General features: G+C 40.2%; 2 protein-coding genes across 7 annotated transcripts in view; both read right to left on the bottom strand.

Moving 5' to 3' along the window:
• Nucleotides 1–3,531: 3,531 nt before the first annotated feature.
• The window catches only part of LOC118421949 (zinc finger protein 208-like), a 516,296-nt gene continuing 503,675 nt past the window's right edge, over nt 3,532–16,152 (bottom strand). The window contains exons 3-9 of the mRNA XM_035829452.1: nt 15,133–15,993; nt 14,425–14,430; nt 12,835–13,666; nt 11,180–11,244; nt 9,355–9,542; nt 8,448–8,907; nt 3,532–5,227 (exon numbers count right to left, since the gene is read on the bottom strand). Of these exons, the coding sequence (XP_035685345.1) occupies nt 4,549–5,227; nt 8,448–8,907; nt 9,355–9,542; nt 11,180–11,244; nt 12,835–13,666; nt 14,425–14,430; nt 15,133–15,980 (3,078 nt within the window). The 5' untranslated portion in view covers nt 15,981–15,993 and the 3' untranslated portion in view covers nt 3,532–4,548. The remainder of the gene's footprint in view (nt 5,228–8,447; nt 8,908–9,354; nt 9,543–11,179; nt 11,245–12,834; nt 13,667–14,424; nt 14,431–15,132; nt 15,994–16,152) is intronic.
• LOC118421004 (zinc finger protein 239-like) lies at nt 7,614–10,808 on the bottom strand. Of its 6 annotated transcripts, none has more exons than XM_035828131.1 (4): nt 10,645–10,776; nt 10,146–10,298; nt 9,910–10,026; nt 7,614–9,542 (listed from the first exon to the last, which is right to left on the bottom strand). In XM_035828131.1, the coding sequence occupies exon 4, from the start codon at nt 9,521–9,523 to the stop codon at nt 8,444–8,446; it is 1,080 nt and encodes a 359-aa protein (XP_035684024.1). In that variant the 5' UTR covers nt 9,524–9,542; nt 9,910–10,026; nt 10,146–10,298; nt 10,645–10,776; the 3' UTR covers nt 7,614–8,443. The 6 variants fall into 6 exon arrangements, with proteins under 6 accessions (XP_035684024.1, XP_035684025.1, XP_035684027.1 ...); XM_035828132.1 differs by having other exon boundaries at nt 9,910–9,986; XM_035828134.1 differs by having other exon boundaries at nt 10,146–10,231; nt 10,645–10,752.

Below are 16,152 nucleotides of genomic sequence, written 5' to 3'. Positions count from 1 at the left end.
TAAGTTCGCTGTAGCACCATGCCATGAAAAAAATGTTTGCGGTGGTTTTAAATTCGCGGTGAAGTGGCCACCACAAAAACTGCAAACATAAATCCACCGCGAACATTTCTGCATTTACAGGTAAGGGGCAGGTAAACAAATTAGAAATACTACATTCTGCATATTGTAAATTGTAGCTGATATATCTTTCATATAGACTAACCAATAGAATCTAAAGACTTTTTTTAAAGTTAATAATCTTGTCAATTTCTCAACAAAAAAGTCACAGTGCATACGTAACATAAGTACTAAATATTATAACCGTAACAAATTATATGACACATAATACTGACGGTCTAGTTTATATATGGGAGCTTACTTTAATTAAAACAATGTTTATCTGCAGTGACATCTTCACGGCGATCATTATAAGGAAAACAAGAGTTCAATTCTAGAGACACAGCCACACTGTGCATTAATTGTGATGATGATGTAAACGTTATAACTCACCTGTAAGGCTGCGGAACCGGGAGCGTTACGTTGACAGCTGTAATTGTACGCCGAGATTTTCTGGTTACCGCTGTGAATCTACCTCGTGCCACCAAGCAACTATCAAAACTATGGCTCCTATCAGTATCAATGTGGTGTTATCTTCACAGATGCTAACCATAATCTTTTGAAAAATTATATAAACGACCGTTGTACGGGTACTTGCTTTTACATCGCACATAAGGCTACATCTAGCCTGGTATCCAGCCATATTGTAGCTCCCAAGTCTCACCTGCCATTTGCGGAGAGAACAGAAGAGACTCAGGACAGTGCTCGGGAGCTATGATACGGAGAGAACAGGAGCTATATACGACTGGATACCGGGCTATCGCTACGAAAAGGCCGCCATTTTGATCATGCTGATCAGCTGGTCTGCTCGACTCCCATCACGCATTGCGCGGCAGCTCCCTCTTAATCTACCACCGACAACTCTCGTTAATGACAGCGATCTGGAACATTGGATCGTAATCTATACCCGACACTATCGCCTAATAATTTCCCATTTTTAACGACAAGAAACGCTAATGACAACAGTATCGGGTGTCTTGCTAGAGTAAAGAGAAGAGCAGAATAAGATAAGACTGACAATTTTAGCTTGTCTACTGAAAAATATACCTAAACATGTCATAACATATAAGCTGAATAGACTACATGACCAAATAACAGCGGATTACACGAATACAGCATTTGTATTTGTTCGGATCTGCTTAACAATGCAGACTGATAGGTAACGGTTATTTTGGAACCATTGTCAACTCCGACATTCCTACAAAAACTTCCTACCAGGAAACGGATCCGGTATAATGTTGTATGGCTCAATCATCCCGGGCAGTGATGTTTACCTCGTTTTTTGTTTGTTTCAGGATTACAGATGCCATATGGCCGTAGTTTAGTCCTATGCAGGCTTTTCTTTGACGTCATATTAATTATAATTTGAATCCTCTTTATTTCTAGACTTTATTTCTAATTTTTATAGCAAATAACAAATATAACCCAGATGCTGTCTCCTTTGATAGTAGACCCCTGCATATATGTAAGACCTACTCAGTTGACAAAACGACCCCATTGTCCATCCAAGAATTTGAAAATCAGCAACTTGCAGAATTGCAAGTTACTAAATATTTCAGATTTTAATATTCTTGGAACTAGACAACAAACTGCTAGGAGAGGTGATGTTTACTTCAACTTGCTGTTAGATCTAGAGTCTGTTTAAGGATTACATTCATTACCATATACTTAACGGGGCCGCCCCAAGATGCCCCCCCCCCCCTTTTTACGCGCTCGAACTCACAGCGCTCCATCACTAGTTGCCAGAGAGTGGTCAAGTTTTGATCAATGAATCTTTAACACATTCATCTTAAGAACATACTTGGATAAGGAATGCATTCATATGGTCCATGAACCCTTCGCCCTCCTAGTTACAAGTGGCAAACACTGAGTACGTTTTCGTGAATATAACTTCCGATTTTGTGCTGCGCTAGACAGTGTGCCCTAACTTGCCCCCCTTTTGCAATTTTCTCTTTTCGGAAGCTGGTGACCAATTTAAATAACAATAAATACAAATCTTATTTCTATTATACATTAGCTTTCTTTTGACGGTAGAATTGTGATTGTGTGTGCTTCTTGTCACACGCGAGGAGGGCTAAATCTTTAACCATCCAGGTCGTGTTTTCGTGGGAAATGAGCGAAATGCACTGAATGCGGCGGCCCGACTAACAAAATCATTACGAAAAACGACAACGTCAAAATCACGAAAAAACTCTGCATGCGTACGTATTGGGAAACATATTCGACATCACTCTGTGAAGTTTCATTTTTATAGACGGTACGAATCATTTGTTGGAGTAACACATCTTTTGGGCGTTCGCTCGTCTGCCACCAGCTGGGCCACACTCCCTGGGGAAAACAACGGCGGTGATGCCTATGTTGTTTTTTCTATGGCCGGTCTTCTTCTCAACAAACATTTGAAGACCAATATTTGTAGTGTTTTGTGAAGCTTTATTTCTTAATATGTGTATGACAGTTGTGTGGCTGTTTTGTACTGGTTGTATATTTATGGACACGAGCCACCAATACCTAGTAACAGGTGACCACAGTGATTCGGCGCTACCAACATTATTGTGAAAATTCTGTCTTCAAAAAAAAGGAAAGTGAATATGTGTAAATATTTTTTTGATAGAAAAAAAAGCTATTTGTTTGGACTTGGTTTATTTACTTTTCTAATCATCATAGTCAGTGGCAACAAACACGGCGTACTTATGCATAATATGATCGGCAAAAAATCGGGGCATCTTAGGGCGGCCCCCGTTATAGTCATCGATAAATAGATATAGAAAACCAAAGCCGTGGTTATTTAGTACAACTGGATGTACTTACTGAGATACGCTGCAGGTGATGCTCCAAAGTACTGCACGATATTTTCATGGCGACACAGGTCCTCACGGCTGCACAGTCGGTACTGACAAGTACAGAGCGGTCAAGACGGGTTTATATGGTGACTGAGTGGGTCAATAAAACCGGTTCAGCAGGTTTTACTGCATCAGGAAACAAAGAAAAGCACCACGCTACCTGTGCTGATTTGCATAAGGAAAATCAGACAACAACATGAGGAACAAGGTCTTACCAGTGTGGGGGTATAGTTGTTGGATCAATAAAGCATTGAATTGGCCTTAAACTCGTCTTAGATGAAGAGAAATGATTTTACCTATCGCTGTTGAACATGGCGGGCAAGCTGAATCAAGGTCAGCACTTCCGACGGTGAAAGGTCAAAGTTTATATACCTGTGTATACTATGAGAAACAAAATATTTTCGACTGTAGCATAGCGACATAGGGATGTCGTCAACTGTGCTTTTTTTGCCGACTCTGGCATATTATTTGCCCAATTTAGATCTATTATTTTTCCCGCGGCATGTGAAGATTGGTAGAAGCTACTATCTTATATGTGCTGATTCGCACAGGAGAAAATCAGACACCATTCCATGGAAAAAGAAGGACAACTTGGCAAAGAGCAATGTCGTGTTTTAATTTATTGACGAAACTGGATTACGGAAATTTTACAAACCTCTAGCAGCCTACTACACACTAGTAGGGCAAATTTCGGTATTTCCGGACTTGCGCAGATGACCCAGTTTCAGCCTCAGATCTGAATCAGAATGATTAGGTAGCTTTGGCAAAAGTGGCTGTAGAAATGTTTTTCATGTTCTAAAACTCAGGTAGGTGATTTTTGATAGCCTCTTTCTGCCATGATTCCCATTGTTAATAGGCAGTCTAAATACCGAAATTTGCCCTGCAGCGCAAATACTATTTAGCAACACCTTGATGCATATACAGTTAAATGTTGGCTACAACTGATACTAAACGCTTAGCTACATTTACAGTCAGTCAAATCATCAGTAAAGTGACAATTACACCAGCAGCTTAAACGGACAAAACACGGTAACTGTTATAAATAAGTGTTACACAACGTTAAATGAACAATTACAATCACTAAACTACGGATCATATCATTGAATAATGATTTCTACGACGAAACAGATTCTCTATAAAGCTATCGTTACCTTTTCAGTAGGGGCACACTCAATAAGTATATTACATTATCAAAATCAGTATATGTTCAGTAACATACTTTAGGTAAGTAAAAGTTGCACAGTAACATTCCTGTTTAAGAAGTTGACACCCTATTTCTTTCAAACCTTATAATATTTTTAACGATGTAGCGGATCGGAGTGACAACAGTTAAGAGTCGTGGCACATTAAAATGAAGGAATTCAACATACTTCCTAATAGCATATCGATGTCAGTGAAACATACTGGACATTTTCCCATCCAGTCCCATGTTTATGCCGCATTTCACGGATAAAACCATTTCTCATCACTTGGCAACAAACTTCTGATACTTCTGTTTTTATTCACACGCTGTTGATGCGGTCATTACCTGAGTGATTCTGCATACCTCTACATGCCTCTTCAGATTCGACAACTTCATATACTGTCATATACTTCATATCGGCTGCACTGCTCACACGTTTTCACCAGTGTGGGTCCGTATATGCTTCTTAAGATGTGATAGCTGAGTAAAATGCTTGCTGCATGCCTCGCACTTGTACGTTTTTACACCCATGTGAGTCCGCACATGTATTTTTAGATATGACAGCGTAGTGAACCGCTTGCTGCACTCCTCACACTTGTACGGTTTTTCACCCGTGTGAGTCCGCGTGTGTTTCTTAAGATGTTGTAGCTGACTGAAATGCTTGTTGCACTCGACACACCTGAACGGCTTCTCACCTGTGTGAGTCCTCATGTGTGCCTTTAGAGTAGACAGGTCAATGAACTGCTTGTTGCACTCCTCACACTTGTACGGCTTTTCACCAGTGTGAGTTCGCACATGCACTTTCAAATTGGTCAAACTACTGAACTGTCTGCTGCATTCCTCACATGGGTACGGTTTCTCACCTGTGTGAGTTCTCATGTGGCCCTTCAGATGAGATAGCCGACTAAACCGTTTCCCGCATTCGCCACACTGGTATGGTCTCTCACCCGTGTGAGTTCGACGGTGTCGATTGAGAAAACTTTTGAAGCGAAACTCCTTGTCACAATGGCTGCACTTGTGGGTACGGGGGGAATCCTGTCCATCCTCCACCTCCCTTTGTGTCAGATGAGATCTGACACCAGTCGCCATGTTGGTCAAAATCCAAATTCTGCAAGAATAAGGAGAATACAACAAGGATAGAGTATAAAGTGTTATAAAGCATATCCAAACATGTCATCACATATTTGAACATGTCATCACATATAAACGTGATTTTGCGTAACAAATATAATGTTATCTCCCACGCAACAATGGACCCTTGCATGTACATAGTAAAATCTACTCAGTTGACATAACCACTTCATTGTTGTCTAATTCCAAGAATTCAAAAATCAGTAAAGTTACGGTTAAATATCGATAAACTAGAAAGGCCAACATTTGCTTGAGAGCAAATACAGCATATTTCAGCCATCTCCTTCCCCAAGCAACAATGGACTATTCCAAAATCACCCATGTGCAAAAATGGAACTCTTCTGCTAAAGATGACTAAACATCCTAAGCTACTAATTACACGTATGAGCAAAAATGAATCGTACAACCCCCTTCCCTGCAAGAATGGACTCAAGTGCACCCAATGTAGAAGGGTAAGATAGACCAGTCCAAAAACACTTCCGCTAAGAAATGGAATTTTGAATCATCAGCCGTCCAAAACTGAATTTGAAAGAAATCCCCCCCCCCCCCCTTTGCAAGAATGGACTCTACCTGTTATACCCCTGTGCAAAGTGGAGCGATCCAAAAATACATCCGCTAAAATAGGACTTTGACATAATCACCAAAGTCCAGAAATACATGGCCTTTTCTATAATAAGCAACCCAGTCCAAAACTGAATTTTTTTAATAGTCCCCTGTGCATGAATGGACTCATCCATATTACATCAGGCTTGCTGATTGGCTGCCGAATCCTCAGGTACAGTCTTCAGGTGGGGTCAAGTTCCATTCAACAAATGGAATTCGGAATCATCACCCATGTCCAAAAATGAAGTTTTTAAAAATCCCCCCTATGTGCAAAAATGGACTGTCCCAGTAGTAGCCTTATGTCAAGTGGATCAGTGCAAAAACACTTCCGCTAAAAAAAGCATTGGCATTATCACCAAAGTCTTAAAGTAAATTTTAAAAAACACCCCCCTGACCAACAATGGACTCTTCCAACAAAATAACCTTGCTCATTGGCTAATAATTAATTAGATTTACCTTGTCCCCCAACCACCTGGAGGAACATGGACTAGGTAGGTATGTAGATGATTGGATCTACCAGAAACACCTGTGGCTTCCAGAATGACCTAGAGGTCGTTGACCTCGGCACTTCCACCTCACAAATCCAAAATTCTCCCACAAAAACCTCCATAATGAGCCATTTTGAAGTGATTTATACCAAATATTATGCATGGATCCTTTGAATAAGTACCTAGGGCACCTCTGTGCTAAATTTCAGGTCATTTGGATGTAATACCATGGTACAGGGGGCCTAAATATAAAGTTGTGGTCCAAAAATTGCAATAAAACCTCAATAAAATCATTTTAGAAGCAGATATGAATAAAATGAAAAAAAAAACCTTAGGGTATTGGCCCACTCTACCCTTGTGCCAAATTTCAAGTCATTCGGTCCAGGAACGACGGAGTTGATTCGATTTGAAGATTTGACAGGAGAAAGAAAGAAGAAGAAAGAAAGAAACATTACGAATACACAATATATTTCACCATACCTATGGTATGGCTGAAATATAATTATCGATAAATAAATATAGAAAAACAAAACTGTGCTTAGTGGTAGTACAGAATGTCAAACTGTACTTACCGAAATTTGTTGATGCTCTAAGTACTGCACAGTGACTGACACGGCGACACAGGTCCTCGCGGTTTCAGAGTCGGTACTGACAAGTACAGAGCAGTCAGGCTGGGTTTATATAGTGTCTGGGTGAGTTAATAAAACCGGTTCGGCAGGTTTTACTTCATCAGGAAACAAAGAAAAGCACCACGCTACATGTTCTGAAAAGCACCACCCTTATACAAATCAGACAACATTAGACGTACCAGTGTGGGAATATAGTTGTTGGATCAAAAAAGCGTTGAATCAGCTTTAAACTCGTCTTGGATGAAGAGAACTGATTATCCTGACGTCGCTGTTGAAAATGGCGGGCAAGCTGAATCAGGTGTCAGCAATTCCGATGGTGAAAGATCAAAGTTTATATACCTGAGTACCCTATGAGAAACAAACAAAAAATGCCGATTGTAGCATAGCGACATACGGATGTCGTCAACTGTGCTTTTCGGCCGACTCTGGCATATCATTTGCCCAATTTCATTCGATTAAAAAGGTGTGTGATAAAACCACTAGTAATACTTTTTCGCTCACACTCGTGCTTGATTGCTAAACAGAAGGAAGGAACATATTACATGTTATGAAGAATTTGCTTAGAGGGAGATCTGACATCCTTTGCAAAAGGGGAATAACTTCGCCAATTACCATAGTGTACAAGAAAGACAAGAAAACATCATTACGTGCAATTGTTTATTGATGAAAGTGAGGTGCGGAATGATCATGTATATTATGACCATGTAAAAATATAGTACACGACAAAGATACACAAAACGTTGGGACATGTTAATGCATTTTGTATCTAGCATGTTTGCTACATCTCATTTTATTCGCTAATAAATGTGGTGATTACTACTAACAGAATATGCAAAACTTCTGAAGCGATCAAAGGGAGTCCTATATTTTTAAAGGTTACGACTTTCTGTATCACATTCAATTATAAATTCCCTATACTGAAAAATTCAATAAAAAGTGTACCTAGTCACAAAATACATGTACAGCCTTATCATATTTAACAATTTTGTAGCGGAGTGACAACAGGTGAGTGAGGTGTTACATTCTCTCTCTCTCTCTCTCGGCTGGGCTTTGTGAACGGAGATCATCTGTTACATTAAAGTGAAAAAAACATAATCCTTATAGTAAACTACATGTCGATGTCAGTGGTCATCTAAGTATTATACTTATTATGAACACACTAGTCCACTAATGCAATGTGCAAGAAATGATGTTCATCCTGAGAGTACAAGATGTACAAGAAAAAAATCAACATACTGTGAATCCTGAGAGCAGCTCTAGATAACAGTAACACATACTGGACATTTCCCCAACCAGTCCCTTGTCTATGCCACCTTTCACATATCAGAAGTATGTCTCATTACTCAGCAACAAACTTCTGCTACTTCTGATTTTTTTTTAAATGCGGATGATTCGGTCATTACCAGACTAATTCTGCATAAATGTCGCTCCAGAGTCGACAACTAGATATACTGTGAGTGTATGCTGCACTCCTCACACTTCTTCAACAGTGTGAGTCCGCATATGGCCCTTAAGATGTGACAGCTGAGTAAAATGCTTGCTGCACGCCTCACACTTGTAAGGTTTTTCTCCTGTGTGAGTCCGCACATGTATCTTTAGATATGACAGCGTGGAGAACTGCTTGTTGCACACTTCACAACTGTACGGTTTCTCATCAGTGTGAGTCCGCATATGGCTCTTAAGATGTGACGGCTGAGTAAAATGCTTGCTGCACGCCTCACACTTGTAAGGTTTTTCTCCTGTGTGAGTCCGCACATGTACTTTTAGATCTGAAAGCGTAGAGAACTGCTTGTTGCACACTTCACAACTGTACGGTTTCTCACCAGTGTGAGTCCGCATATGGCTCTTAAGATTTGACAGGTGGGTAAAATGCTTGCTGCACGCCTCGCACTTGTAAGGTTTTTCACCCGTGTGAGTCCGTACATGTACCTTCAGATCTGAAAGCGTAGAGAATTGCTTGCTGCAATCCTCACACTTGTACGGCTTTTCACCAGTGTGAGTCCGCATGTGTTTCTTTAGACTAGACAGAATACTAAAGTGCTTGCTGCAATTCTCACACTTGTACGGTTTCTCACTGGTGTGACTTCTAATGTGCACTTTCAGGGCACCCAGCTGATTGAATTGCTTGCAGCATACCTCACATCTGTACGGGTTTTCCCCTGTGTGAGTCCGAATGTGAGTCCTCAGATGAGTTGACCGACTGAATCCTTTGTTGCAGTGTTCACACTTGTACGGTTTTTCACCAGTGTGACTTCGCATATGTAGCTTTAGATGTGTCAAACTACTGAATTGCCTACTGCACTCCTCACATCGGTACGGTTTCTCTCCGGTGTGCGTTCTTATATGGCACTTCAGAAGATCTTGGCGACTAAACCGTTTCCCACATTCACCACACTGGTATGGGCGCTCTCCAGTGTGGGTACGCAGGTGTTGGTTGAGCTGACTTTTGAAGCGAAACTCCTTGTCGCAATGGCTGCACTTGTGGGTACGGGGAGAATCCTGTCCATCCTCTCCCTCACGTTGTTTCAGATGAGATCCGGCTCCAGTGGCCATGTTGATCAAACTCCAGATCCTGCATGCAAGAATAAGGAGAACAAAAACTACAAATCAACACATTGTAACAAGTTTGAAATCTTGTCTCTTAAAAAGCATATCCGAACAAGTCATTACATAAATAAACTTTACTTCTGATTTTGCGTTACAAATATAAACCAAATACTGTCTCCCTTTATTAGGGAACCCTTGTATGTACATAGTGAGATCTACTCAGCTGACATAATTTGTTGGAACTAGACAACAAACTGCAACAAACTTGATTTGTCGTTTAGTCTGTTCAAAGATTACAGTTGCTTCATTACCATATACTTATGGTCATTGATGAATAAATATAGAAAAACTATGCCGGGCGTGCTTAGTTCAAAATGTCAAAACGTAGTTACCGCGATTTGCTGATGCTCCCAAGTGTACGTCACAGTGACTCACGGCTACACAGGTCCTCACGGCTTCAGAGTCGGTACTGACAGAAGCAGAGCGGTCAGGACGAGTTTATATGGTGACTGAGTGGGTCAATAAAACCGATTCGGCAGGTTTTACTTCATCGGGAAACAATGAAAAGCACCACGCTACATGTTCTTATTTGCATAAGGGAAATCAGACAACATTTATTAAGACTTACTAGTCTGTGGGGATAGTTGTTGGATCAATAAAGTGTTGAATTGGCTTCAAACTCGTCTTAGATGAAGAGAAGCGATCTGACTGTCTCTGTTGAAAATGGCGGTTTCAGGGGTCAGTACTTCCGATGGTGAAAGGTCAAAGTTACCTGATTACCCTATGAGGAAAAAAAAATGTGCTTTTTGGCCGACTCTAACATATCATTGGCCCAATTTCATTCGAGTAAAAAGGTTTGTGATGTAACCACTTGAAACACCTTTTCGCTCACCATCATGCTTGATTGCAAAATAGAAGAAAGGAACATATTACATGTTATGAAGAATTTGCATAGAGGGAAATCAGACTGGCAGAAACAGAGTGGTCAAGACGGTTTTATATTGTGACTGGGTGGGTGAATAAGACCGGTTCGGTGAGTTTTATCATTATAAGGAAACAAAGGAAAGCACAATGTCACATGTGTTGATTTACATATGGGGAAAGCAACATATGAAACAAGGTCTTACCAGTATGTGGGTACAGCTGCTGAATCGGCTTTAAAATCGGTCTTAGATGAATAGAAACGATCTTCTTGTCGCTTTCGAAAATGGCGGGCAAGCCAAATGAAAGGTCAGAACTGCTGGCAGTGAAAGGTCAAAATTTATGTACGTGTACCTGATTACCCACGTGAAATTAAACATGACTGACTATTGTATACGCACCTTGTATATTGTTTCATTTTGCCATGATGTTGAAACCAACCATTATTTTATAATATTTTTTTATTAGACATGAGGAACAGTAAAATTTGATATAAGTATGTACATAAATACAAACGTGCTTTGTGTAGCGTCTTAAGTTGTATTGTTCAATACGAGACCTAAAAGAGAGAAGATTTACTCTGGACAAAGTCTCGGGTATTACTAACAGGGCCAGATGGATACCAGGACAATGATGTTTACCTCCGCAATTGTACGTTAGACACAATTTTAGGATTTCAGGTGCTACAAGATATTTTTCATAGATAGATAAATACAACAAAAGATACTAATCGACACTTACGCAGATGCACGGACGCTCTGAAGTACTGGTTCACCGTCGTTTGACGACGACACAGACCCCCATGACTGGATGGAATAGAGTAGTCAATGACGGGTTTGTATAGTGGCATAGTGGGTGAGTAAAGCCAGTTCGGTAGGTTTTACTTCAACTAAAATTCAACTCAGTCGATAAAAACTGTGTGATAAAACCACTTGTATTCTTTTCTTTTTACTCACTCTCGTGCTTGATTGCAAAAATTGAAGATGTTATGAGAAGATGGATTTACGTAGAGAAAAATCAGAGGGAAAAATCGTTTGCAAAATAAGGATAAGAAAACGTCTTTACGTGTAATAGTTTATTGATGAAAATGAGGTGCGGAAATATGACAAATCTCATGTATATTACAGTACACGAGGAAGCCACACAAAGTGTTGAGACATGTTGATGTATTTGTATTTATTGTCACTAAAGAAACCAATTTACAATATTTTCAGTACAAGATAATTCACCATTTCCTACCTACAAACAGCTGGCTAAAAAAAACAAATCTAGTAAAAACCGACCGATGCAATAACTGTAAGGAAAAACATACCATAGTACATTTATTTGTGTACTGCAAAGAGGTTAAAATTTTTTGGAAGCAATTCTGTCTTTGGTGGAGGAGCTACGAAAACCAAGATATAGTGCTGGATGAAAATTTGATTGTGTATGGTGTATGCTGTCATCGTACTGCCAGTGCCACACTTATATATTATATTCTCTTGGCGAAATACTGTATATACCTATGTTATGTGAAAAACATGAAACCAAACTTTGCGCATTTTAAGAAGATGGATTTACGTAGAGAAAAATCAGAGGGAAAAATCGTTTGCAAAATAAGGATAAGAAAACGTCTTTACGTGTAATAGTTTATTGATGAAAATGAGGTGCGGAAATATGACAAATCTCATGTATATTACAGTACACGAGGAAGCCACACAAAGTGTTGAGACATGTTGATGTATTTGTATCTAGCATGTTTGCTACAACACATTCTATTCGCTAATAAAATCTACAGTGATTACTACTGCAAGGTATCCAGAATATGTAAACCTTCTGAAACGATAAACAGAGCACATTTCCTCGTGTTTGCAATGGCTGACGTTACGAATCCTATTTGTCAAATGTTACTAGAACTACTGTTAGACTATCTGTATCAAAGTCAAGTATACATTTCCTATACTGCAAAATTGACTACAATGTACACCTAGTTACATAACACAGCCTTATGATATTCAACTATTTTGTAGCGGAGTGACAACAGGTGTGAGTGAGGACACTTTAAAATGAAAGAAAGCAACATTCTTCCCTATAGTAAAAAGCATATCGATGTCAGATGTCAGTCATCTATGTACTATACTTATTATTAGCACACTAGTCTACTTATGCAATGTACAAGAATTATATTCGACATCCCGTGCATCATGAGAGCAGCTCGAGCTCTGGATGACATGTACAGTGACACATACTAATGCAATGTAAAAGAAAACGTACATACATACATGATGAGGCGGTCATTACCAGAGTTACTATTCTACATACATGAATATGTATGAGTAAGTATTCTGCACATATGAATATGTCTTTTCAGATTTGACAACTAAATCTGCTGTAAGTTTCTGCTGCACTGCTCAGACTTTTTCGCCAGTGTGAGTCCGCATATGGCTCTTAAGATGTGGCAGCTGACTAAAATGTTTGCTGCACGCCTCGCACTTGTAAGGTTTCTCACCCGTGTGAGTCCGCATGTGGGTCTTTAGATTTGACAATGAAGTGAACTGTTTGCTACACTCCTCACACTTGTACGGCTTTTCACCAGTGTGAGTCCGCAAATGTTGCTTCAGTGTAGACAGATCACTGAACTGCTTGCTGCACGCCTCACACTTGTACGGTTTCTCACCTGTGTGAGTCCTCATGTGAGTCTTTAGATTTGACAATGAAGTGAACTGTTTGCTACACTCCTCACACTTGTACGGCTTTTCACCAGTGTGAGTCCGCAAATGTTGCTTCAGTGTAGACAGATCACTGAACTGCTTGCTGCACGCCTCACACTTGTACGGTTTCTCACCTGTGTGAGTTCGCATGTGAATCTTCAGCTTTGACAACGTAGTGAACTGTTTGCTGCACTCCTCACACCTGTACGGGGTTTCACCTGTGTGAGTCCGCACGTGAGTCTTCAGATGAGTTGACTGACTGAAGCATTTGTTGCAATATTCACACTTGTGCGGTTTCTCACCGGTGTGAGTTCTCATGTGGCCCTTCAGATGACCTACCTGACTAAACCGTTTCCCGCATTCATTACACTGGTATGGTCTCTCACCAGTGTGAGTTCGCAGGTGTTGAGTGAGTCTGCATTTGAGGAGAAACTCCTTGTCGCAATGGCTGCACTTGTGGGTACGGGGAGAATCCTGCCCATCCTCTCCTTTCAGATGACATCCGGCCCCAGTCGCCATGTTGGTCAAACTCCAGATCCTGTAAGAATAAGGAGAAAGATTACAAGATAAGAGTTTGAAATCTTTGCTATTGAAAAGCAGATCCGAACATGTCTGACTTTACTTTTGATTCTGTGTAAGGAATATAATCCAGATCTTCTCTCCCTTTATTTGTGGAGCCTTGCATGTACATAGAAATCTACTCAGCTGACATAACGACTGTATTGTTGTCTAGTTCCAACGAAATATGAAATCAGTAACTTGCAGAATTGCAAAATAATTTGCAAGTTACGGATTTTAGATTTTTGGAACTAGACAACAAACTGCTTGGACATCCACCGGAGAAGTGATGTTTGCTTTAATTTCCTGGTAGTCTGTTTAAGAATTACAGTTGCTTCATTACGATATACTTATGGTCATCGATGAATAAATATAGAAAAACAAAACCGTTCATAGTACAAAATGTCAAAATGTACTTACCGAGGTTTGTTGATGCTTCAAGTACTACACAGGTCCTACACGGGTTCAGAGGTCCTCACGGCTGCAGGTTCGGTACTGACAAGTACAGAGCAGTCAGGACGGGTTTATATGGTGACTGAGTGGGTCAATAAAACCGGTTCAGCAGGTTTTACTTGATCAAGAAACAAAGAAAAGCACCACGATACTTGTTCTGATTTGCATAAGGGAAATCAGACAACATTAGACACAAGGTCTTACCAGTGTGGGGGTATAATTGTTGGATCAATAAAGTGTTGAATCGGCCTAAAACTCGTCTTAGATAAAGAGAAATGATTTTACCTATCGCTGTTGAAAATGGTGGGCAAAAAGCTGAATCAGGGGTCAGAACTTCCGATGGTGAAAGGTCAAAGTTTATATTCCTGACTACCCTATCAGAAACAAACAAAAATGCCAACTGTAGAATAGCGACGTAGGGATGTCGTCAACTGTGCTTTTTGGCCGATTCTAACATATCATTTGCCCAATTTAGATCTACTATTTTTCCCACGACATGTGAATCTTTATAGAGGCTACTATGTTATATGTGCTGATTTGCATCTATTTAGGAGAAAATCACCATTCTATTGAAAAAGAAGGACAATTCGGCAAAGAGCAATACCGTGTTTTAAATTTATTGACGAAACTGGATTACAAATCTCTAGCAGCCTACTGCACACTAGTATAGGCAAACACTATCTAGCATCACCTTGATGCATATACAGTTAAATGTTGGCTACAACTGATACTAAACGCTTTGTTATATTTGCAGTCAGTCAAATATAAAGTGACAATTAGACATTTAGCAATTCAAGTAAATAAAACACAGTAACTGTTAAATGAAAAGTTACAATCGCCAAACAACGCGAACTAACTCCCGGTACCTAAGTGCCACATTACGTTAAATGAACGTTTCTAACCATTTCAAGCAGTCACAATTACACACTACTTCTAGTTCATTACCAGAGTGTTTCTGCATACATGTATATGTATGTGTTCAGATTCGACAACTAAATAAACTGTGAGTGTATGCTGCACTTTTCACCAGTGTGAGTCCGCATATGCCTCTTAAGATTTGATAGCTGAGTAAAATGCTTGCTGCACGCCTCGCACTTGTAAGGTTTTTCACCTGTGTGAGTCCGCATATGGCGCCTTAGATTTGATAGATCAGCATACTGCTTGCTGCATTGTTCACACTTGTACGGGTTCTCGCCTGTGTGGGTTCGGATGTGTGTCTTCAAAGTATCCAGCTGACTAAACTGCTTGCTGCAAGCCTCGCACTTGTAAGGTTTCTCGCCTGTGTGAGTCCGCATGTGCCTCTTTAGATCACTTGACTTACTGAAGTCTTTGTTGCAATGTTCACACTTGTACGGCTTTTCACCAGTGTGGGTTCGCATGTGATCCTTTAGATTTGACAAATTAGCGAAATTTTTGCTGCACTCCTCGCATCTGTACGGGGTTTCCCCTGTGTGAGTCCGCATGTGAGTCTTCAGATGAGTTGACCGACTGAAGCTTTTGTTGCAATGTTCACACTTGTACGGTTTTTCACCAGAATGAGTCCGAATGTGTCGTTTTAGATAACTCAGGTAGCTGAACTGCTTGCTGCACTCCTGACATCGGTACGGTTTTTCCTCTGTGTGAGTCCGAATGTGTGTCTTCAGATTTCCCAGTTGAGCAAACCGCTTGCCGCATTCACCACACTGGTATGGTCTCTCACCAGTGTGAGTTCGCAGGTGTTGGTTGAGCTTACTTTTGAAGCGAAACTCCTTGTCGCAATAGCTGCACTTGTAGGTACGGGGAGAATACTTCCCATTCTCTCTCACTTCTTGTGTCAGATGAGATCCGGCTATAGTCGTCATGTTGGTCAAACTCCTGCAAGAATAGAGAGAAAGGAAGCAACTATTTAACACAATGCAACAAGATACGAGTTTGGAATATTTTCTATTGAGAAAGCATATCCGAACAACAACATGTCAATACATATAAACTGTACATGTCATTATTCAAACTTTATGATCCAGTTGCTGTCTC

The sequence above is a fragment of the Branchiostoma floridae genome, chromosome 8 (assembly GCF_000003815.2).
Source record: "Branchiostoma floridae strain S238N-H82 chromosome 8, Bfl_VNyyK, whole genome shotgun sequence".
Taxonomy (NCBI): Eukaryota; Metazoa; Chordata; class Leptocardii; order Amphioxiformes; family Branchiostomatidae; genus Branchiostoma; species Branchiostoma floridae.
This window is presented reverse-complemented; position numbering and strand designations above follow the sequence as displayed.